This window comes from Cervus canadensis, chromosome X, assembly GCF_019320065.1.
Source record: "Cervus canadensis isolate Bull #8, Minnesota chromosome X, ASM1932006v1, whole genome shotgun sequence".
In the NCBI taxonomy this organism is placed as follows: Eukaryota; Metazoa; Chordata; class Mammalia; order Artiodactyla; family Cervidae; genus Cervus; species Cervus canadensis.
In genome coordinates this window covers 64,071,820-64,098,093 of record NC_057419.1, presented here as the reverse complement: position 1 = coordinate 64,098,093, position 26,274 = coordinate 64,071,820, and the positions used below count along the sequence as shown (strand labels likewise).

General features: G+C 37.5%; 1 protein-coding gene across 1 annotated transcript in view; it reads left to right on the top strand.

Annotated features, from left to right (window-relative positions):
• The window catches only part of CFAP47 (cilia and flagella associated protein 47), a 496,124-nt gene that overhangs the window by 254,729 nt on the left and 215,121 nt on the right, over positions 1–26,274 (top strand). The window contains exons 38-40 of the mRNA XM_043459762.1: positions 3,032–3,182; positions 6,239–6,327; positions 17,294–17,380. Coding sequence (XP_043315697.1) covers positions 3,032–3,182; positions 6,239–6,327; positions 17,294–17,380 — 327 coding nt within the window. The remainder of the gene's footprint in view (positions 1–3,031; positions 3,183–6,238; positions 6,328–17,293; positions 17,381–26,274) is intronic.

Sequence of the window (26,274 nt, the reverse complement as noted above, 5' to 3'; positions counted from 1 at the left end):
ATGACAGCACCCTTATGGCAGAAAGTGAAGAGGAACTAAAGAGCCTCTTGATGAAAGTGAAAGAGGAGAGTGGAAAAAGTTGGCTTAAAGCTCAACATTCAGAAAACTAAGACCATGGCATCCAGTCCCATCCCTTCATGGGAAATAGATGGGGAAACAGTGGAAACATTGACTGACTCTATTTTTGGGGACTCCAAAATCACTGCAGATGGTGATGCAGCCATGAAATTAAAAGATGCTTACTCCTTGGGAGGAAAGTTATGACCAACCTAGACAGCACATTGAAAAGCAGAGACATTACTTTGCCAACAAAGGTCTGTCTAGTCAAGGCTATGGTTTTTCCAGTAGTCATGTATGGATGTGAGAGTTGAACTATAAAGAAAGCTGAGCACTGAATAATTGATGCTTTTCAACTGTGATGTCGGAGAAGACTCTTGAGAGTCCCTTGGATTGCAAGGAGATCCAACCAGTCCACCCTAAAGGAGATTGGTCCTGGGAGTTCTTTGGAGGGACTGATGTTGAAGCTGAAACTCTAATACTTTGGCCTAATACTTTGAAGCTCTAATACTGATGTGAAGTGCTGACTCATTTGAAAAGACTCTGATGCTGGGAAAGATTGAGGGCAGGAGGAGAAGAGGATGACAGAGGATGAGATGGTTACATGGCATCACTGACTCAATGGACATGAGTTTGGGTAAACTCCGGGAGTTGTTGATGGACAGGGAGGCCTGGCGTGCTGCGGTTCTTGGGGTCGCAAAGAATCAGACACGACTGAGCAACTGAACTGAAATGATCACCTTTAAACTGGGCTACTACAATCAATTCCTAAAAGGATTCTCTGCAGTCCATCCTTTGTATTAGACTAGCAATAATGTTTTTAATGTAAATTTAGTCATGTTACTCTTTGGCTTAAAATATTCTGATAGCTTCCCGTCACCATAGGATATAGACTGAATATCTCAACATAGCCCATGTGGCCTTTCATGGCTGGCTCTTAACCACATCTTGTATCACTGACACCCTTGCTTTCTAAGCTTCAATACCACTATTCTTTGATAAATTATTTAAAATCATTAGAATTCATCATACTAGAGTGCTTGGTTGCCTTCTTTTGTCCCACGCAAATCCTACCTAACTCATTCTCATCCTCCATATCCTACCTGACATATCACTTCCTCTAACCCTTCAGACTGTATCACACTCTCCATTACACGCCCTTATATCACTTCATAGCACATATATAGTTTGTTTTCACATTTATTTTATGATGATGTAATTAATGTCTGCCATGTTGTATAAAACGAAAGATCCAGGAGTTTAGGAATAGTGTGGTTTTTTTTTTTTTCTAATTATCCCCCAAATCTAAAACAAAGTCTGGAACATTATAAATTTTAATTGAATGTATGACTTTATCTAGTAATGAATTTTTGAATATCTATAAAACTCCTAAATCACAGGTATCCTAATACAGAGTTTGAAAAACACCCAGAAAAATATGTCAAGGTCAAGTACTCTTTCTTTTCAGTTAAATTTAAGTACATGAGCTTTTTATAATAGTCAGGAAAATGTCCTTTTGCAGTAGTTGAGATTAGTTATATTATATCTGAATAAAGTTCTCCCATTCCTGCTAGTTCTGAGTTGTAATTTTCCCTAAAAATCAATTTTGAGAATATTTCAATTGATTTTGAAAGTCCTCCATTCACTTTACTCTATGCTGCACCCTAAGCTCCCCTATTCGACAGAGATTCTTCAAAGATTCTGGGGAAGTTAAGCCATAGTTTAATGCTGAGAGAAGCTATTGCCATTTCTGTTCCCAACTGTGTGTATCCTAAGGGAAAATGACAGGTGATAGTTTGTGCAAAGAATAACTGTGATATGATGTATAGTGCTAACTATGCTAAAAGTCAGAGAAAAAGCAAAGATAAAAGTCTCCAAGGTTTACCACCTACAGCTGTGGAAAGGTAAGGTGGAAAGATTCAGCCAGTAAAGAAACATTGAGCCCATTTTTCATTCAGAGAGCTCATTACTTACATAGACAGTAAAAGCAAAAGTTACCAGAGGGGCAGATCTCCATGCCCCTTATGCAGAGTGACGCCAAAACAAAAGGGGCCAGAAGACTGCATCATGCATGGGAGGACACCTGTTGCTGACAGTTTCATGCTGCAATTAAGCAGTTTTCTAGCCTGTAACTCTATGCTGTAGGGGGCTACACGAAGTCAGTGGGAAACTGTCTGCTGACAGCCTCTCATGGAAGATAGAGAGGCAAATAAATGTTCTTGTCGCAGTTTTTCCTGAAACTCCATGGTCTCATGTTATGGGAGGATCACAGAACTTTCTGGCAACACTTACAGCCACTGCAGTTAAATTTTGCATCTGTGTGGCCTGTGTGGTCATGCAAGATTGCCAGGGTGCCATGGCTTAGTCATTCCCCTAAAAGCTGGGAAATAAAGTTTCCAAGTCCATAGATTCTTCAACTGTTTTGCTATGGTTTAGACTAGAAAGTTGAAGATTAAAGGAGATAGACATGTTTTCTTTATTCTTCCCTTTAATTAAGTTTGTCTTTCAAATAAAAGTCATGCTACTTATATGCTTTTATTTTGATTTGAGGTTTGAATTTTATTTTCAACCACAGTTTTAAGTATTTTTTTGAATGTCTTTCTCATTTTTTCCTCCATGTAATCAAAAGTCATTGATGTAACTAAGAAAATGCCTAACCAGTAGCCCAGAATGTCCTATAAAATTCACACAAAAATGCATACATGATTTCCTGTGGCTAACTCTTAGAAAATCAAATACTCGGTAGATTATATATGCATTTGGAAGTTAACTTTAGGTTTTACAGACTGGATCAACATGTTTTGACTGACAGCAATAACTGGATTATAGGCTTTCTAAAATCCACAACAATCTTTAATTTTACTGTAGAAGTGAGTATTTTGCTGGGTGTGTGTACTAGGTATATGATCTTCACTGAATAGATGCTTGTTGTCTTTTTTCATTACAGTATTTTCTTTTATCTTTTGTTAAATAGAAACCAAATTACTATCACTCTGAAATTTACCAGTCGCTTCCTCCATCCTGCTGAAGCTTCACTGCTATTAATTTCAAGACTTAAGAATGGAATAGGAGGTACTACGATGACTTTTGCTCTCAAGGGTGAAGTCCTCAATTTTAAAGCCATCGTAAGTAAATCTTACCTCTTTTATGATATATTTTTTGCTTCTCTTCTCAAGCCAAGAAGTGTTCCAAGTACAGCTGTTCTTCCAAGTTTTATCTCCTGGCAGCTCTTGTTCTTTGAGATCATGTGCATATGCAGACGCAGATGTGTACTTACTTATATTTGTGCAGTTTTTGGTTTCTGTATCTCTGATATTTTTGCTTTGATACTCTTTCTTTGGAAATAAGTCTCAATTTTATAATAGAAGTTGAAAGGACTTGTACTTTTAAAAATTTTGGTTTTGTTTATTAATTTTGTATGCAATGTTTAAACATTGCTTTCCATTTACAGTTATTAGAAATATTGGTTATATCCCCTTTATTGTACAATGCATCCCTGGACCTATCTTACACTCAAGAGTTTGTACCTCCCACCCCTACATTGCCCCTCTCCACTCTCATCACTGGTAACCATTAATTTGTTCTCTGTATCTGTGAGGCTGTTTCTTTTTTTATTATATTCACTAGTTTGTTGCATTTTTTAGTTCTCACATATAAGTGATATCATGCAGTATTTGTCTCTTTCTGACTTAGTTCACTTAGCATAATGCCCATAATGCCTTCCCATAATACATCCTGCCACTGCTAAGTTGCTTCAGTTGTGTCCAACTCTTTGCAACTTTATGTACTGTAGCCTGCCAGGTCCTCTTTCCATGGTATTCTCCAGGCAGGAATATTGCAGCAGTTGCCATGCCCTCTTCCAGGGGATCTTCCCTACCCAAGGATCAAACTTGCATCTCTTGTATCTTCTGCATTGGCAATTGGGTTCATTACCACTAGCACCACCTGCAAAGCCCAAGTACATCCATGTTGCTGCAAATGGCAAAATATATATATATATATGTGGCTTCACAGGTGGTGCTAGTAATAAAGAATCTGCCTGCCAACGCAGGAGACACAAGAGACGTGGGTTCAATCTCTGGGTTGGGAAAATCCTCTGGAGAAGGAAGTGGCCAGCCACTCCAGTATATTTGCTTGAAAAATCCCATGGACAGAGGAGCCTGGTGTGCTACAGTCCATGGGGTCTCAAAGACTTGGACATGACTAAGCAACTGAGCACACATACACTGGCACAGATATAAATAAATGTATATATATGTATACACACATACACATACACACACACACACACATCCACCCCACGTCTTCATTATCCATTCATCTGTTGATGGACACTTAGGTTGCTTCCATATCTTGGCAATTATAAATAATGCTGCTATGAAAGTTGGGGTGCATGTATTTATTCAAATTAGTATCTTCATTTTCGTTGGATATATACCCAGAGTGGAATAGCTGGATCACATGGTAGTTCTATTTTTAGTTTTTGAGACACCTCCATACTGTTTTCCACAGTGACTGTGGTAATTTACCTTCCCACCAACAGTAAAAGGGTTCCCTTTCCTCCACATCCTCGCCAGCATTTGTTATTTGTGTTCTTTTTGATAATGGCCATTCTGACAGATGCTAGATGATATCTCATTGTGGTTTTGATATGCGTTTCTCTTATAATTAGCATCTTCTCATGTGCCTGTTGGTCATCTGCATTTTGAAAAGACTTGTATTGAGTACTGTTTTAAGGTTGTCTTTTTAGGATTATATTTGTGCTTTATATCAAGGAGTCATACATGACCTTCTGCCATGGAGACTTGTGATTTAAGTTAAAGCACTCCCAGGGCCTATGTCTGTTTTTTGTTTGAATTAAGGTTTGGCGATTTACACAGCAGAGAAAATGTTTCTGTTTCTGATAGGAACATTTATCAAGTTATCTTTAGGGTGCTCTGGAGAAAATCCATTACAAAGATAGTGCTAAGACCAGCATTTAGTGAGAGGTGATGATGTTCCAGTCTGAGCTCTAAAGTGTTACTACCTCAAAGGATGGGGGAGAAGGATTTTTAAATCTCTGTAAAATAGTTGTGATATTATGATGATTGACTTGTGTAGCCATTAGTTTGTCTAAATATTATTTTCTACCATGGCTGTATGGCAAAGAAGTAAATTTATGTTGCCAGATTTTCATATGGATTATGAAGAACCATAGGTGTGCAGTGGCTTGAGTGGGAGGTAAAGAGAATGACTCTAGAAGGCCACTTTGTGTGAGGAGAGCATTAAGACGCTCACCCGGACAGAATGGCTTGTTCAATAAGGACACCCGGGACAGAAAGCACATGTTTGACTGTCACTGAGATACTGTTGTGATCTTCCGATTTCCTCCTGAATTCTTACATTTCCCAACCCTCTCACACAAATTCTCTGGAAAAAAAAAAAAAAAACATTGCTTTGCCACGTGTGTTTAAGAGACGTGGATGGATGGTGTTAGCCTGTCGTTATCATGGCTCTGGGGCAGAAAAGCTGACACTTGGACCTTATATGATCTCTGTTTACTTCTCCATTTGGCCACTCATGGTCTTAGACATCAGGAAATAATTGGATAATAATGGAGGAATACGGTAAGATCCTGATTAGTCTAGAAGTGTGGAATTCCTGAAAGCTTTTCTTTCATGGAAGTCTTGAGTAATTTGAGTTTAAGTTTTATATTTGTGCTTTTATTACAGTAAAAATATATCAGTACAGCCACTGCATTAGAAACACAGGCAAGCCACAGTCACACACATTCCAACACAGATATCACAGATACTCTTGCACTCACACACCGGTGTGTGTGTGTGTGTGTGTATATATATATATATATGATGGGTTAAATATATATATATATATATATGATGGGTTAATTTGCAAATGTAAAATCATGCTCAGTCATGAACAAAATGAATTTTAAGGAAATAAATTTGGGAGACAGTATTGTGACAAATCATTCAGTTGTTAGCATAGTACTATGGATTGGTGATGAGGTAAAAATCTATTTTTTTTTCCCACTCAGATTTTGGCAGTATAATGTTTATATAAATTAATATCTCTGAAATGTTTAAATGGACAGGTTTTTAGATACTTTAAGCCTATATTTTATAGTTGAGGATATTCTTTTTTGTTATTATCATATAATATGTTTTCTTTTTTACCTTAGGCAACTATAAAATGCAAATCCCCATGTTATACATGGCAAGAAATTACTGTGAAAGTTAAAAATCCCTTCCAAGCTTCTGGGGACTTCAAGTAAGTTATTGTTTTGATGTAAATTTATTGCAATTAGCCATATCCAGTCTTAAGAGAAGTTATGTAGTTGTCTTAAATGTGAACTGTTTTGAGGAGAAATTTTGCATATTTATATTACTGTAAATTTATAAGCATCAGCAGATAAAATAGAACAAATAATGAAGGTAAATCAGTTTTCCTTGAAATGCTGTTTCATCTCTACAAAGCTAATGCTGATTGTGTCAAATTTATTAATTTTGCCAATAAGCTTTATCTTCATTGAAATGTATAGTTCTTTCAGTTTCTTAAAATTTATAATTAATAGACTTTTAAACTTATAATTTCTTCCTATCTGTTAATTTCCAAAAGTGAAATGTTGATTCAAGCAGAAAATTTATTTTCACCTAAAGCATCATGATTAATTAAAACTGCACAGCAAATGTTCATTTGTACATCTTTAGATTTAACAACAACAATAACAACAAAATATATTTGGAACAAAAAGACAATAAAATGCTTAAGTTTTATTTAAGGTCCCAAATAGAAAATATCTTTCTATAGATTTACATGTTGAGGGAGGAGATGGATAATTGTACCTTATTGTTGTTCAGTTGCTAATTCATGTCCCACTCTTCTGTGACCCCGTAGACTGTATCCAGCCAGGCTCCCCTGACCATGGGATTTCCCAGGCAAGAATACTGGAGTGGGTTGCCATTTCCTTCACCAGGGAATCTTCCCGTCCCAGGGATTAAACCAGTGTTTCATGCATTGGCAGGTGGATTCTTTATCACTGAGCTATCTGGAAAGCCCTTAATGAGACCTTGTACTGCGCTTAATCACTCAGTCCTGTCCGACTCTTTGCGACCCCATGGACTGTAGCCCGCCAGGCTCCTCTGTCCATGGGGATTCTCCAGGCAAGAATACTGGAGTGGGTTGCCATGCCCTCCTCCATACCTTACATACTGCTTAAATTATGAACTCTCTTTCTACCAACTTTAAAAGTCAGATTCTTACAACAATACTTGTGTTGCTTGGAAGTTGTATGTATGCTTCTCATATTAGTATTTTGTAATTTTCAGTTTTTAAATTACTATATGTCTGGGCTTTTGGTAATTTCTTATTAGCAATATCATTTATTGTCAACAAAACAAAAATTCTTTTGTTAAAACAGTTATTGGTGAATTTATGGTTCCCATATTCAGTGAGGGAGAATTTTATTTACTGTAATTTTATTAAAATGTTATATCAGAATGTAAGGAATAAAAAAATCAGAATATATGGCATTAACCCAGTATTAAAATATACCCTTAAATGAACCAAATGACTGACTGCAGTTCTTCAGAGAAAATCAAGATCAAATATGTTAACTCTTATTCTAGTGGTAGAATTGAAAGAAAATCTCAAAGTTCCTGGCATTGGTAGAATATTATAATTGTATGTTTCTCTAAAAATAATAATATGTCATTGTTATTTTATGATTTGCGTGTGTGCATGTGTGCTAAGTCACTTCAGTCATGTCCTACTCTTTGGGACCCTATGGACTGTAGCCTGCCAGGCTCCTCTGTCCATGTGATTCTCTAGGCAAAACTACTAGAGTGGGTAGCCATGCCCTCCTCCAGGGAATTTTCCTGTCCCAGGGATCAAACCTGTGGCTCCTACATTGCAGGCAGAATGTTTACCGCTGAGCCATCAGGGAAGCCAGTTTTATGATTTATCTCAGATGTGATTAAAATTGTTACTTCTTGTGAGGAATACATGGTTTGGTAGAGGAAAAGATTATTTGTTGGAGACTTCTGTGAATCATCTCTTATGTGAATGTGGCCCTCAAACTTAGGTAATAGGCATATAATCATGAAAATTTAAGGCCACTCACAAAATCTGTAAAATCAATATTTTATGGTAAACATACATTACTTTTAAAGATAAAATGCAATAAAAGGGAATGAGAGGAAATTTAATGTCAAATAATTGACATAGACTACTTTAATGTTATAAACAATAAAACAAGTGACCGAGTTTTTCATATTACTTACAAAAATTATCTGAATTTTATTATGAATAATCTCATATTAAATGTATTTTCAAATAAAATTTAAAATTTCAGAAAATTTTCCAAAAATTTGTGTGCAACACAGTGACCAGATTTGATCCTACTTTATCAAAATTTATAATAACTATGAATGGAGAATTATCTTTAAAAATTGTGAATCACTATACTGCATTTCTGAATATATAATATTGTATATCAAGCATATCTCAATAAAAAGTAAATGTTTAAATTTATGTTATGTTCACTCATCTCATTTTTCTGATGGTTTTTCTTTTCTTTTTTCCTCACTTTCAGCTTATTTCATTAAACATTTATTGGTGCATTTAATTGTGTACCATATATGTATCTGATTGTTTATTTTTCTTTATTCATTTTTCTCTGTTCTTCAGACTGCATAGTCTCTGTCAGTCTTGAAGTTTGTTAATTCTTCTTTTTCCTACCAATTCAAATCTCCTGAGCCCCTCTAGTGATTTTTTTTTTTAATCTATTATTGTAGTTTAAAAATCCAGAATTTCCATTTGGTTCTTTTTTATTAATTTCATCATCATGCTTTCCTTTACTTCTTTAGTCATAGTTTCCTTAGCTTTTTAAGACATTTACAATGGGTATTTTGAGTTAGTTTTCTGTTAAATATGATAGCTGATCACTCTATCAAGCAGCTTTTCTTTCATACCTCTTTTATTGTTTCTTTGCTTGTTTCATAATTGTTATGTTGGAAAGTAGACATTTTTGAAAACACATTGAATTCTGGTCTCATCTCCCACATGATTTTTAATGTTGTTTGCTTGTTTAATTTTTTACTACCTGGCTGACTTATTTTAGAGATGTTTACTCCCCCTTCCCCTCAAAAAAATGCCCCGCATACATAGTGTGAACTTTCTAATATTGCTTCTAGGGCAGTCTTGAATATGCCCACAATCACTCTTGGATAAAAGGTGGTTTTGGCATAGCTTTCTTTGACTGTGTCTTTCTGTGTCCACACTTAGCTATTAAGTTTCCCTGATTTGCATTCTGTGGAAGGCATAAATTGCTCCTCAGACTAATTCAATCAAAGCCAGCTCCTTTGCAATAATAGTCCCTTAGGTCAATGTTTGAGATTTATTCTGTCTCCACAAGGGTTCCCCTCGGTTGTCTCTTTCCCCAGTTTTCTCCAACAAACTAGCAGGGTTCCTCCTAATTGCCTTTCACCACAACTGCACTAGTTTTAAGAGCACCCTTGGGTTAATCTTCACTTGTTTTCGAAAATGAAATCAGGTCCTTTGTGAAGAGATTAAGAGCTATATGTCTTAAGGTCAGCTTCTCCCTCTAGGTAAAATTTCTGAGCCATGACTGTGTTGGTAGAAAGGGGGACAATGGTAAGCTTTTCTTGAAGTAACACCCCCATATTAGGACCTGAATGCTAGGTAGGGTGGGGGAAAGTAGTTTCAGGTCTTACTGGTTTGCTTCTCCCAGCATAGAACCACCACTTTGTAAGCTAGGGCAATGGTGATTTCACACCCATGCCGAGCTTGTGGTCCATGATTGTGTACTGGGTGGAAGAAGGAAGCCCCTCAGCTCCTCTCAGCTGCATTTTCCTGAACATAGATAGCCTCAGCAACATGTACTTGGGGCAGGATGAGAAATGTTGATGTCATACATCTCCAGAATGATGGTTCTCCCCCTGGGAGCTAGGAAACTAATGTGTCCTCTGTTCCTAGCTGTACTAGTCTGGAGTAGTTTCTTTCTTAATTGGGTGGGGAAAAAGGAAGAAGTGAGTAGTCTTGGTTCAAATGTCACAGACTACATCTTCTCTTTTTTGTTGATTGATTTATTATTTTTGGCTGTGCTGGGTCTTCGCTGCTTCGTTGTGTGGGCTTTCTCTAGTTGCAGTGAGTGGGGGCTGCTGTCTTGTTGAGGTATGTGGGTGTCTTATCGCAGTGGCTTCTCTTGTTGCAGAGCATGGGCTCTAGGGTATGTCAGCTTCAGTAGCTGTGATGCAGGGGCTTAGTTGCCCAGAGGCATGTGGAATCTTCCTGGACAAGGGACTGAACTCTTGTCCCCTGCATTAGCAGGTAGATTCTTTACCACTGGACCACTGGACTTCTTTACCATGTAGGGAAGTCCTACATCTTTTCTTACTGAATTTAGTAATTACTATTGAATAGTTTGTTGGTTTTTTTTTAATTGGCTGTATGCCTTTAAGATCATTTCCAGAGAGTTTAAATAGTTGGTTTTTATATTTGAACTCATTTTGCTGGAAAGTGATCCTTGGAGTTCTCATGCTGTCATGCTGAGAGCAGTGTTTGCTCTAAGTTTGATTTTGTCTGTTAATAATATAGCCACTCCAATTCTCTTTTTGTTACTGTTTACATAGTATTTTATTCTTCTTCTTTTGTTCCCAATCTGGTTGTGACTTTGAACCAATGTTTGTCTTTTCTCTAGTCTATTTTTTTTTCCATTTTGTCCATCTCTGCCTTTTGATTAGAGTGTTAATCCCATTACACTTAATATAATCTCTGACACAGTACAGTTTAGTGTGCCTTTAAAAATTTCATTTCTTTTACTATATGTTTTCTAAAATTTTTCTCCGTAGTCATCCTGAAGATTATAATTAGCATCTGAATTTAAACAGTCTAGTTCATATTGACACCAACTTAATTTTACTGTAACTTAGAAATTTTGCTTCAGTGTAATCTCCTTTTCCTAGCCTCTTGTTAGTGCTATTATTGTTATACTCATTACATCTTTACAGGTCATAAGCCAATAAAATAGTTTTATATTTATTGTCTGACACTGTTTTATTTTAAATCAAAAAGGACAATAAAAGGGTACATTGCAAGTAAAGTACATTTATAATTGGTTTTATAGAGTTGCCTGTGCAGTTAACTTAATGTATGCTTTTTATTTCATCATGTGGTTTACAGTTCATTTCTAGTATCCTTTTACTTTAGCCTAAGGGAATTCTGGTAGTATTTTTTGTAGGATAGCAATGAATTATTAGCAATAATAATAGCAATGTTAGCAATGAATCCTTTCATTTTTTTATTTGGTAATATTTTAATTTCTCCTTCATTTCTGAAGGATAGTTTTTCTGTATATAGTATACCTTATTGATAATCGTTCAGCATGCTGTATACATCATCCCATTGCATTTTGTTCTTTAAGTTTTAAATGGGAATTTAATTCTTAATCTTATTGAGGAGCAGCATAGGTGTCGAGTCAGTTGTCTTCTGCTCCTTACTGTGTCTTGGCCTCTCAATGACTTAACTCTTATTGTCTAGTTATGGATCCCCTTGAATTTATCTTGCACAGAATATTTTGTACTTCTTAGATGTGTAAATTAATATTTTTATCAGATTTTGAAAGTTTTCATCATTTACTTCTTCACATTTTCTGTCTGCCTCTTTTTTTTTTCTCTTGTCTTTTGGGGTTCTGATTAAGCTTAAGCTTGGCTGTGTGATGGTGTCCCATGGTTCTCTGAGGATCTGTTAATTTTCCTTCATTCTTTATTCTTTCCATTGTTTAAAGGTAATCATTTTACTTGACCTATCTTCAAGTGTACTGGTTCTTTTGTCACCTCAAACCTGCAGCTGAGTCTCTCTACTGCTTTTTCACTTCAGGTATTGTACTTTCTAAGTCCAGAATTTATAATTAGTTCTTTTGTATAATTTCTCTGTACTGATATTTTTTACTTGGGGAGACGTAATTGTCTCTCTCACTAGAGAAGAGAATGGCAAAAGAACAAACTGTGGAGAATTCTTAAAGAGATGGGAATACCAGACCACCTTACCTGGCTCCTGAGAGATCTGTATGCAGGTCAAGAAGCAAGAGTTAGAACTGGACGTGGAACAATGGACTGGTTCCAAATTGGGAAAGGAGTACGTCAAGGCTGTTTAGCGTCACCTTGTTCATTTCACTTATATGCCAGGCTGGATGAATCAGCTGCAATCAAGATTGCGGGGAGTAACATCATCAACTTCAGATATGCAGATGATACCTCTCTGAGGGCAAAAAGTGAAGAAGAACTAAAGAGCCTCTTGATGAGGGTGAAAATGGAAAGTCAAGAAGCTGGCTTAAAACTCAACATTAAAAAAACTAAGATCATGGCATCCAGTCCCATAACTTCATGGCAAATAGATGGGGAAAAATTGAAAACAGTGACAGATTTTATTTTCTTGGGCTCTGAAATCACTGTGGAGAGTGACTGCAGCCACAAAATTAAAAGATGCTTGCTCCTTAGAAGGAATGCTATGACAAAACTAGACAGCATAGTAAAAAGCAGAGACATCACTTTGCCGACAAAGGTCTGAATAGTCAAAGCCACAGTTTTTCCAGTAGTCATGTATAGATATGAGAATTGAACCATAAAGAAGGCTGAGTGCTGAAGGATTAATGCTTTTGAGTTGTGATGCCAGAGAAGACTCTTGAGAGTCCCTTGGACTGCAAGGAGATCAAACCAGTGCATCCTAAATGAAATCAACCCTGAATATTCATTGGAAGGACTGATGCTGAAGCTGAAGCTCCAGTACTTTGGCCATCTGATGAGAAGAGGTGACTTATTGGAAAAGACCATGATGCTAGGAAAGATTGAGGGCAAGAGGACAAGGGGGTAGCAAGTTTAGATGGCATCACCAACTCAGTGGATATAATTTTGAGCAAACTCCCAGAGACAGTGAAGGACAGGGAAGCCTGACGTGTTGCAGTCTGTGGAGTCGCAAAGAGTGGACATGACTTAGTGACTGAACCACAGGTATCTCTGTAAGTGGGATTGAAGGTCCTTGACATATTTTGGGACTCTACTGAGCGACTGCAATTTCCCCTATGGGCATCTTGTCTCCAGATCTTCCTTTTATGTTTTCTCAAGCTCTTACTTGATCCAATTGCTATGGTAACCTCGGGCATAATTGTTACTGATTGTTTTCAACAAACATCATAGCGATAGTTATTTTCCTTTGAGTCAGTTGCTTAGATTAAAGCAACACCGTGCATATTGAGTTCTTCTAGGGAGCTTTGAGACAGGTTGCACAGTAACAATGATCAGGGATGGGACTTCTTTTTGAAGAGCTCCAACCTCAGTCTATTCCTACCTGTGGCAGCAAGCCTGAACATTTTGTATGGCTACCTTGGTTGCAAGGCAGTTAGTATTCAAGGCTACTGCAGAGCTATGGAGAAGAGGAGGGGAGTTACAACAAAAATCACAAGGCTGCAAACTCTACTGTTCTTACTAAGGTTTGGAGGCTTTTTTTTTTTTTTTTTTTGCTTTGTCTTCATTACTGCATGTGTGCGATGTGTGTGGTTTCTACTTGCAGCAAGTGGAGGCTACTCTCTAGTTGTGGTGCACAGGCTGCTCATTGTGATGGCTTCTCTTGTTGAGGAGCACAGGCTCTAGGCACACAGGCTTCAGTAGTTGAAGCATGTAGACTCAGTAGTTGTGGCTCTCAGGCTTACTTGTTCCCTGATATGTGGGATCTTTAAGGACCAAGGATTGAATCTGTGTCCTTTGCATTAGCAGGTGGATTCTTACGCACTGGACTACCAGGGAAGTCCCTGGAATCTTTTCTTGTGTAAACACCATTCAGATTGCTGCAAGCTTTTCTTTCAGTTCATTTCAGTTCAGTCACTCAGTCGTGTCCGACTCTTTGTGATCCCATGAACCACAGCACACCAGGCCTCCCTGTCCATCACCAACTCCAAGAGTTTATTTCAAACTCATGTCCATCGAGTCGGTGATGCCATCCAGCCAACTCATCCTCTGTCGTCCCCTTCTCCTCCTGCCCCCAATCCCTCCCAGCATCAGGGTCTTTTCCAATGAGTCAACTCTTTGCGTGAGGTGGCCAAAGTACTGGAGTTTCAGCTTCAGCATCAGTCCTTCCAATGAACACCCAGGACTGATCTTTAGGGTGGACTGTTTGGATCTCCTTACAGTCCAAGGGACTCTCAAGAGTCTTCTCCAACACCACAGTACAAAAGCATCAATTTTTCAGCACTCAGCTTTCTTCACAGTCCAACTCTCACATCCATACATAACATCCATGAAACTTTTCTTTAGTTAGCTGCAATTCTGAGAAAGTTAATTTGGACAACTTTTCCCAGTGTTTTTATTGGTTTTATATAGGTGTGAAAATGGTTATTCTAAACCATTCCCTGCTTTTGTTTTCCTAGTGGCCTGTTTTTATTATTTAAAATATGTTTTTTGTTTTAATTGATCTTGTCCTTCTCACAATGTGGTCTCTGAGTCAGCAAAATCACCATCACCTGGGAGCTTATTAGAAAACCAGAATCTCAGGCCCACTCTAATGCAGTTGAATCAGAATCTGCATTGAACAATATCTCCAGAGTATTTACTTGTACATTAATGTTAAAGCAGTGCTGGTATAATTCAAGAGTGATCAGAGTTTAACCCATAGACAGGCTATTTAAAAAACATCTGAAGAGCTCAATGGAGCCCATGCCAGATTTACTAACTTAGAATTCATACAAATAGAAGCTTGGGAATCTGCATTTTGAACAAGCACTCCAGATGATAATAATGCATGTTGAATTGTTAGGACCACTGATTTAGAAACTGCAGTAATCAGACAGGATCTTTTTCTGTGTTAATGGCAGTTTATATTTCATTTTTAAAGTTAATATATCTATTTTGAGGAAAGTATGTTCATTGTAATTAAGCCGGGACTTTTTAAACAGAAGCATACAGAATGCTATTTTATCTCAAAATGGTACATGTATAGTATATGAAAAATCTAATATTTATTATGTTGGTTTAGTCTTTTTATTTGTGTGTCAAATACCATTATGCTTGTGATTGTTTTTTAGCCAGAACAAATTATTCCCAAAATAAATTGCCCAATGATTCACCATGGATTTATAGAAATATAAAGAAATGTTATAAATGTTCTCTGCCTCATAATTTTATGAAATTTAAATGAGAATTTAGTGCATGACTTTAAATATAAATTGCTCTCTGGAGAGGATTTATTCCTACATTTGCTTAACTGTAAATTTATATAAGCAGTTCTTCCAGTTTGATACATAACTTTCATCATTCATAGTTTACATTTTTTTACAGTTAATTTTGTCTTATTTAAAACTTTTTAGTATTTAATATTTATAAAATCCTTTACAACCGTTATATGAAGGCATCAGAAATAACAAGTTAAACCAAAAAGACAAAAACTGATACCAACATTCAAACATTAAGATATATAAATGTATTGCTTTTTAGTTTGTGTATGCATGTTCATGAATGTGTGTGTATTTTTAGACTAAAACATTTGATTGATTTTATTACTGATCTATTTTCCACTATCAAGCTAGTATTGTGAGATCTTAATAACTGTTACATAATAAAAAAGATTTCTGTTAACAAATTAAGTTTAGATAAATCTGTTCTTAACAGTATTGTACAGATTCAGTTCAACTCTGCAAGAGGAATTAGGCATTCCTGAAATGACTCTTCATGAAATCTTTACCCTGCCACTAGGGTGTCATTTCCACACTATCCTCCACTACATTGTGGGCAACCTAAGGCTTCAGTCAGTTCAGTCACTTAGTCGTGTCTGACTCTTTGCGACCCCATGGATTGCAGCACGCCAGGTCTCCGTGTCCATCACCAGCTCCCAGAGCCTATTCAAACTCATGTCCATTGCGTTCATGATGCCATCCAACCATCTCATCCTCTGTCGTCCCCTTCTCCTCCTGCCTTCAGTCTTTCCCCATCAGGGTCTTTTCAATTGAGTCAGTTCTTCACATCAGGTGGCCAAAGTATTGGAGTTTCAGATTCAACATCAGCCGTTCCAATGAATATTCAGGACTGATTTCCTTTAGAATTGACTGGCTTGATCTCCTTGCAGTCCAACGGACTCTCAAGAGTCTTCTCCAACACCACAGTTCAAAAGCATTAAGTCTTCTACGCTTAGCTTTCTTTGTAGTCCAACTCTCACATCCATACATGACTACTGGAAAAACCATAGCCTTGACTAAACCAACCTTTGTTGGCGAAGTAATATCTCTGCTTTCTAATATGCTGTCCAGGTTGGTCATAGCTTTTCTTCCAAAGAGCAAGAGTCTTTTAATTTCATGGCTGCAGTCACCATCTGCAGTGATTTTGGAGCCCCCCAAAATAAAGTCTCTCACTGTTTCCATTGTTTCCCCATCTATTTAACCTAAGGCTTGGAAGATAGCATATTCATGTTTGTACTTACCAGTACTTAGTCCTACACCTAACATGTAATGGGGTCTCCATAACTGTTTCTTGAAGGAATGACCTTTTTTATATAGGAAGGACTGAATTTCTGCTTGATTCCAGATGATGGCATAATTATCAACGCATTGATTTTACTAGGTACCCAAATTTCGTGTCTGCTTCTAAGAGAAATATTTCTCTTTTCTAGACATAAGATTTTTGTTTTTGTTTAGTTGCTAAGTTGTGTTCAACTCTTTTGTGACCATGGACTGTAGCCCACCAGGCTCCTCTGTCCAAGGGATTTCCCAGGCAAGAATACCAGAGTGGGTTGCCATTCCCTACTTTAGGGCATCTTCCTGACCCTGGGATCAAACCCACATCTCCTGCATTGACAGGCAGATTCTTTACCACTGAGTCACCTGGGAAGTCCAAATTAGAAATTATTAAATATGTATAACTCTGACAGTGTATTATGGTCAATGAATAATTTCCTCTTTCTTTTTGGAATATAATTTGGTTGGTCATTTTTGCTCTAAGTTTCCTTGTTATAAGAATTCAGTGTTGACTTTACATATAAAAATATCATTTTTTTACCTATTTCCATTCAACATCTTTTATTTCTAACATGTTTTGAGTTACTAAATGAGAGTACATGAACTGTTTGACCTGTAATTTATTCTGATTCTAATTATATTTTATGATAGATGGAAATGATTTAAAGGAAGAATGTTTTGTGGTCATCTGAGTCATAATCCTTTTTTCATGTATTTTAGTGTCATTCTGGTGGAATCCTCAACATTTATCTCTTTGCCATCCCAATTAACTGAAGCTGAAGAATCTGTTGACTTCTTGAACCGCGGGTAAATTTCTGTATATGCGCTTGATTATCTCAGGAAAAAAATTTGAGAAATTAACATTCAAGTAAATTTGTTACATAATTACATAGTAGTTTCCATTTACTTGAAATATTTAAATTATATTATATATATTATTTATATTATTCACACTGTTACTCTCTTTATGTATTATTAGGTGTATGGACATGAAAATTGAATACATGTGCACTTTATTAAATACAATAGATTCCCATTATTCATGGTATTTATGGTATATAAAATTGCCACAAACAGTTAGTGAGTATTGCACCATTCCTCTGAGGAGAAATATATATAACCATATACATTGTAATTATAAATCCTAAAAACAACCCAACCTGGTAGATTCTACTTTCTTTACTTTAAACGGAGAAAATAAAGTTCAGAAGTGTTAAATGACTTGCCTGAGGCAGTCCCACTGACAGGTGCCAGAGAGGGTTTTAAACCCTGTCCTCCCACCTCAGAGCTAGAGCAGCTTGCTCTTCTGTACTTCTGTACTGACCCCCACTGTCTCCATCCTCTGCTCATCTAAGCTGGAGAGCAGAAACAAAAAAGCCCAGTGTCACCTTGTCTGACCTCAGCTGGGAACTTGTGTGATCAGCTACTGGAATTTTCCTTCCAATGAATATTCAGGACTGATCTCCTTTAGGATGGACTGGTTGGATCTCCTTGCAGTCCAAAGGACTCTCAAGAGTCTTCTCCAATGCCACAGTTCAAAAGCATCAATTCTTTGGCTCTCAGCTTTCTTTATGGTCCAACTCTCACATCCATACATGACTACTGGAAAAACCATAGCTTTGACTACATAGACCTTTGTTGGCAAAGTAATGTCTCTGCTTTTTAATATGCTGTCTAGGTTGGTCATAACTTTTCTTCCAAGGAGCAAGTGTCTTTTAATTTCATGGCTGCAGTCACCATCTGCAGTGATTTTGGAGCCCAGGACACTAAAGTCTCTCACTGTTTCCATTGTTTCCGCATCTATTTGCCATGAAGTGATGGGACTGGATGCCATTATCTTCATTTTTTGAAGTATTTATAGTATTCTAATTAAACTAGAGCCAATTCTCAAAGAAATGCTGTAGAAACCTGTGAGGAGAAGTAACTCAAAGTTAGATCCTTTTAATGAAAAGCAAAAGTGAGTCCACCTTCATAATTTGGAACACAGTTTGGAAATTCTGTATCCAGATTTTACCATGATTTTTTCATACAATGTTCTGAAATGGTTTTAGTTAGACCTAACATTCCAGAATTATTGAAGCCATAGATTCTCAAGCTTCAGGTAAAGATATCTTTTTTTTTTATGTTATGCTTCTCAAATCAAAAGCAAAATTGAACAAGTATGAAAGCATTTATAATTTAATTTTGAAAAGGAAGGAAACTTTGGAAATACTCATCCAAAACAATCCCAGCTCAGCCTGAAGTATCACTTAAGAAGTATGTCTACCACAGTCTCAAACTTTATTGATCATTGTTTCCCATATAGGCTCTTCCATTTGTATTTATAACACTGTACTGTCTTAATTCATCTTTCAAAGCTTCCTGTGAGAAAAGAAACATAAAGATGCAGTGACATTGAGCACTGGGTCAGGGAGAACATAGTCAGGCTTTGGCAGAGTAGCTCTCAAAGAAGAAATTAGAGCTGCTAGTTTAAAATACTGCATATTTACTCCTGTGCATCTCTGTAAAGACTGTCTCCCAGACCAAAAGCAAGGGCAAGACTTACAAAGGCTAGAGACACACAGTTTCTCAAGGAAAAGGGCTGGTCATTGGTATGTCATTTCAGCACTGATACAGACAGCTGAGCTGCTAATTCATACATTGAGTTGTAATCAAATCGTCTCAAGTTCACCAAAGAGGCTGCTTCTCTGACAATTCAGAACAGATTTATTAGAAGCATTGCTGTAGCTCCTTCTGGGGTCCTGATGGCTTGCTCTGTGGCCTGGTCTCTAGGTCTAATCATCCAATTAGCTTATGGAGATTTTTAAAAACACTTTTTTTGTTCTCTTATGTTATATATGTTACATATGTTAAGAGAACAAAAAAAGTATTTTAAAATCTCCATAAGCTAACTGGATATTTTTTCCTTAGAGCTCCTTATAAATATTCTTGTTTTTCCTATTTTAGTGCACACACTGCACTTCCCCACTAATGTTAAAATTCTGCATGAACACACAAATGGCATATGAGAAGTGCTGACTGTTTTTTCAAGTGGTAGCTTTAAGACCCAGTGAGTAATTTTTCCTGTCCCCATTCCCTGCTACAATTAGAGAGGCACATTTAGGAATGGAGGCCTCCTTCACCAAGGAACTCTGAGTGTATTCTCTCCACCTAGAATGGACATGTATTGTGAGCAAGAAGTAAACTATTGTGTTAATCCACTGAGATGTGGGGTTGTTAACTATAGCATGACCTAGCACATACTAATGGATGCTCCTCTTCAGAGTCACTTCAGTCAATGTCTCCCCACATGATAAATAATCTGTTCTCAAATGAGACATAAAGTACTGAAATTATCTTTCAGGTGGCATTAAAAAAAATGATTTCCTAGAAAAAATTTTTAAAAAATGTTTCTGTAAACTGCTCTTCTTAAGCAATGCATACATATAAAACAATACATTTGAAAGCACATGCATGAGGAAACTATATTCATCACATATTTTGCTTTATGGGAACATGATCCATAAGCACAAGTAAGAGCAGTTAAGAATTTTTTATTCTAGTTAAATCCCAAGAATTATCAGAAAGAATCAGGACAGGAGACTGATTTTAGTCACACTTTAAAATTGAGTGATAGATCAACAGTGCTCAGAAAGGAGCACTTTGTAAATAATTTCCTTCAGTGATATGACTTGCTATTTTTTCCAGCAGCATTGAATTATTTATCACTTAATAGATTTTTACTAAGTGGCACCTCAAGCATTTTTTTTAGTACTGGGGAAGTATTGGGATAAATAAGTCACAGATCTGGCCCTAAGGTTGCCAGCCATCAAGCAGAGAAGAAGAAAAAAAAATCTACCCAAATGGAGACAGTTGTATAGGGCAGAGTGCATTCAGTAGTATGTGTTATACTGAGAAAATAATACACACACACACACACACACACACACACATGTGTGTGTTTGCATGTGTTCTATGAGCTGATTGGCAAGGAATATCACTATGTAGATACTTTTGTGATTTATGTGGAAGAGAAGACACTGTTGGAGAAAAATGAGGTCCTGGTAACTTTTGTTCCATGCATACACCATGTTCTCCTTTATCATGTACAGATTGGGATCTGAAATAATAGTACGATCTGATGGCCAGAATCTGGAACAAGGGGAGAACTCTCCTACAAGTGTAGAAGGATCATGGGAAGAGGGAATAGCAGAAGCTTTGGGGGAGTAGGGGACAGTCAGGTGAGGGGAAACCACCAGGGAAGCCCAGAATTACAAGACATTTGGTTATAAATATGGACTACAGGGTTAGCATAGGAAAGTGTGAGTTCGAGTTGAAGAGGTGTTGAAGTGTTTACCATTCTACTTTGTACTCATTTCTTATAGAGTTACTTTGCATGGCAGACCACGTACTCTGTGAACTTAGGGGTTTCATCATTCATCCTTGTTCCTAGAAGAGTTAGGCCCAGAATAGCCAACCCAAATGAAAGTAGGTCCCGGTAGAGATATCTTTCTGAGTCCCGATTCTGGCCCCAAAATCCCCCCCAAAAGCTGGGTTTTGGAGAGCCATGATTTTTAAAATATTTCATTCTACTACACTGAATAATTAGTAACAGACTTCGCCAAGTCTGAAGGAAAGTAGGGTGACTCAAAAACCAGATGTATATACTAAGATATATACATCTGTATATATATACACGGCATATATATATGCCGTGATCCTCTTGCTCTAGATTAGGATTTCATACCTGGTTTTAATGTTTTCATGCTCTTTGGCAGTCTGATGAAGCCTATTCTATTTCAAAAAATAGTGTTTTTACAAACACAGAAAATAAATAACAAGGATTACAGAATGCCTTAATCTCCCTGGGCTACCATAACAAAATACCACAGAATGGGTGGCTTAAACAACAGAAATTTATTTCTCACCGTCCTGGAGACTGGAAAGTCCAAGGTGCCAGCAAGTTAAGTTTCACTCTGAGGCCTCTTCTTTTGGCTTATCTCACTGTGTGCTCACATGACCTCTTCTCTGTGCACACATGGAGAGAGAAGGTGAGCTCACTGGTCTCTCTTCTAATAAGGATGCTAGTTCTTTCTTATTAAAGCCCCATCCTTATGGCCTCATATAACCTTATTTACCTTACCATATGCCCTTTCTGGGGCTTCCCTGGTGGCTCAGTGGTTAAGAATCCACCTGCAATGCAGGAGACACAGGAAACATGGGTTTGATCCTGGGTCAGGAATGTCCCCTGGAGGAGGGCATGGCAACCCACTCTACTCTTCTTGCCTGGAGAATCCCGTGGACAGAGGAGCCTGGCGGGCTACAGTCCATAAGGTTGCAGAGAGTTGAACACACCTGAGGTGACTGAGCAGGCACGCATGCCCTATCTCCAAACACAATCATTTTGAGAGTTAAGACTTCAGCATAGAATTTAAGGGTGATACAGTTCAGTCCATAGCACAGAGGAAAGTAATAGTCTAGTAGAGTACTGTATATCAATATTTGAAACTTGTAGTATATTAAAATATATACTTCATTAACACAATGCATAGTAACAGCTACTGGTAGAGATAACTACCACACTTTAAAAGTAGCAGTGAAAATAAATAATAGCTAAATATATGTGCAAGAAGTGAAATGTGATATAAAGATACTTGTGTACAGCTAATACTACTGTGATTTGATTTCAATTGCTATTAAGAGTCAGTAGGCATAATGGTGGAAATCTTTTCCCCATTTAAATTCACAGATCACTCTCTCTTTGTATGACAGGTTAGCACCCCTCATTTTAGAGACTTCTCAGCTATTCAGGAGCCAAAGTTGTACAAAAAGCATTAAACATTCTATTTTAACTGCCCCCCACATGGCCATGGGATCTGATTTTGATCAACTCCAGGACGCATGGAGGATGGGATGAATCTAAAAATTGATTCTCTTATCTTCCTTCCTGTGAGTCATAAAAACTAGACTTGAGCCAGAGAATTTGCTGCTTGATTTAGATGTAGCCCTGAATGCCAGCCCAGAAGTATGAAAGCTTATAAGAAAGATCTTCCTTCCCTGATGGAGAAACTTGAGAAGGAAGTCATTCTTGGAGCTGATTTATTCATGCTTTGACTCCCTTGTAGATCAGCTGGTAAAGAATCCGCCTGCAATGTGGGAGACCTGGGTTTGACCCCTGGGTTGGGAATATTCCCTGGAGAAGAGAAAGGCTACCCATTCCAGTATTCTGGCCTAGAGAATTCCATGGACTGTATAGTCCATGGGGTTGCAAAGAGTTGGACATGACTGAGTGCCTTTCACTGACTAGAAGCAGTTCAATATCATTTTGATTATTTGAGCTTGAAAAGAGCTATATACCACTATTGCAGAGGAAAATAGTGTGCCATCCCTTTCCACCTGATAAGTATTAATAGGTTACACACCCTGATTTAACCCATTACTAAATTAGCAGAAAATATCCCATTACTTGACTGACAGTTTCATATGATGTACCCTGTATATAAGTTAAATAAGCAGGGTGACAATGTACAGCCTGACGTACTCCTTTCCTGATTTGGAACCAGTCTCTTGTTCCATGTCCAGTTATAACTGTTGCTTCCTGACATGCATACAAATTTCTCAAGAGGCAGGTCAGGTGATCTGATATTCCCATCTGTTTCAGAATTTTCCACAGTTTATTGTGATCCAAACTATCATTGATCAGGTAAAATAGAATTTTCTTTAGCCAGATTATTTTATTAAATTATTTTCTTATGTCTCTGAATTAATCATGATAATTATCAGCTTTACGAGCAAGTCCATCACATTCTTAGGTCTGTAAAATGTTTTATGTATTTTTATTCTAAGTAATACAGGTAGCTCAATTTTTCTGGTTTTGAGACTCTTTTTTGTGGATAAGGCAGCTCTTTGATTTGTTCAAAAGGCACCATCATTAGCTGTTCTCCAACAAAATAGGTAAAGAAAAGAAAAAAGAGATGAAGCCCAAATTGCTCTGCTTTTCTATTCACAATGAAAAAAAAAAAAAAAACACATGACTGAAGGGCTAGTGATTGCATGTATTGAACAAAATGAGGTTTGTAGAATATCTAAGGATTTTAATCAGACATTCTACCCAGAACTCCATTAGCGAAGAGATGGCATTGTAGTGGTACATTGAGAAATAAGCTTTTTTTTTATTGTTCTTTCCACTCTTTGTATAGTCTCTGTTATAAATGCGGAAATATCTATCTACTATGTCTATCATAGCCTTCAGGTATCTATCGAGTGCTCAAATTACATAAAAGTATTCAATGTTCATGACATTGTACAGGAAACAGGAATCAAGACCATCCCTAAGAGAAAGAAATGCAAAAAAGGAAAATGGCTGTCTGAGGAGGCCTTACAAATAGCTCTGAAAAGAAGGGAAGCAAAAAGCAAAGGAGAAATGGAAAGATATACCCATTTGAATGAAGAGTTCCAAAGAATAGCAAGGAGAGATAAGAAAGCCTTCCTCAGTGATCAGTGCAAAGAAATAGAGGAAAACATTAGAATGGGAAAGACTAGAGATCTCTTCAAGAAAATTAGAGATACCAAGGGGACATTTCATGCAAAATGGGCTGGATAAAGGACAGACATGGTAGGGACCTAACAGAAGCAGAAGATATTAAGAAGAGGTAGCAAGAATACACAGAAGAACTGTACAAAAAATGATCTTCATGACCAAGATAATCACGATGGTGTGATCACTCACCTAAAGCCAGACATCCTGGAATGTGAAGTCAAGTGGGCCTTAGGAAGCATCACTATGAACAAAGCTAGTGGTGGTGATGGAATTCCAGTTGAGCTATTTCAAATCCTGAAAGTTGATGCTGTGAAAATGCTGCACTCAATATGTCAGCAAATTTGGAAAACTCAGCAGTGGCCACAGGACTGGAAAAGGTCAGTTTTCATTCCAATCCCGAAGAAAGGCAATGCCAGAGAATGCTCAAACTACCACACAGTTGCACTCATCTCACACGCTAGTAAAGTAATGCTCAAAATTCTCCAAGCCAGGCTTCAGCAATACGTGAACTGTGAACTTCCAGATGTTCAAACTGGTTTTAGAAAAGGCAGTGGAACCAGAGATCAAATTGTCAACATCCACTGGATCATCGAAAAAGCAAAAGAGTTACAGAAAAATATCTATTTCTGCTTTCTTGACTATGCCAAAGCCTTCGACTGTGTGGATCACAATAAACTGTGGAAAATTCTGAAAGAGATGGGCATACCAGACCACCAGACCTGCCTCTTGAGAAACCTGTATGCAGGTCAGGAAGCAACAGTTAGAACTGGACATGGAACAACAGACTGGTTCCAAGTCGGGAAAGGAGTACATCAATGCTGTATATTGTCACCCTGCTTATTTAACTTACATGAGGAGTACATCATGAGAAATGCTGGACTGGAGGAAGCACAAGCTGGAATCAAGATTGCCAGGAGAAATATCAATAACCTCAGATATGCAGATGACAGCACCCTTATGGCAGAAAGTGAAGAAGAACTAAAGAGCCTCTTGATGAAAGTGAAAGAGGAGAGTGAAAAAGTTGGCTTAAAGCTCAACATTCAGAAAACTATGATCATGGCATCTGGTCCCATCACTTTATGGCAAATAGATGGGGAAACAGTGGATGACTTTATTTTTCTGTGCTCCAAAATCACTGCAGATGGTGATTGCAGCCATGAAATTAAAAGACGCTTACTCCCTGGAAGGAAAGTTATGACCAACCTAGACAGCATATTGAAAAACAGAGACATTACTTTGTCAACAGAGGTCTATCTAGTCAAGGCTATGGTTTTTCCAGTGGTCATGTATGGATGTGAGAGTTGAACTATAAAGAAAGATGAGTGCCAAAAAATTGATACTTTTGAACTGTGGTGTTGGAGAAGACTGTTGAGGGTCCCTTGGACTGCAAGGAGATCCAACCAGTCCATCCTAACGGAGATTGGTCCTGGGTGTTCATTGGAGGGACTGATGTTGAAGCTGAAACTCCAATACTTTGGCCACCTGATGCGAAGAGCTGACTCATTTGAGAAGACCCTGATGCTGGGAAAGGTTGAGGGCAGGAGGAGAAGGGGACGACAGAGGATGAGATGGTTGGATGGCATCACCGACTCAATGGACGTGGGTTTGGCTGAACTCTGGGTGTTGGTGATGGACAAAGAGGCCTGGCGTGCTGTGGTTCATGGTGTCGCAAAGAGTCAGACACGACTCAGTGAGTGAACTGAACTGATTAAATGTTCTTTAAAAAAAAAAGCATATTGCTAAAACTGCTAGTCAGAATGCCTGTGAGTAGAACAAAGCACAGAATAATGACTAGATGTGGTAAATAACCTTATTAAGAGTCTGGTGTAAAGAAAAGAAAATGTAGAAAAGGAATGGATATGGTTGGAAGAACATTCCTTAAAAATAGTATATTTTTACAGCTTCAAATTCATAGAAATCACCTGGCAAGGTGAGAAAATATAAGATTTTTATATTCTCAGAAAAAAATCAAGCAAACAATATCTTAGAGCCCAGATACTAATTGACAGCAAAATAATCGTGGATACTAAGAGGAGCAAATCAGAGGAAATTGATGGGTCATGGAAGACATGGAGATTTGCAAGGGAGGCACTTGCTTCGGGCTGTGATTTGCTAATTAATTTGCAAAAATACAACACAAGATTAAACAGCTGTCCAAGTCTCCTCCTACCTGTATGAGAAA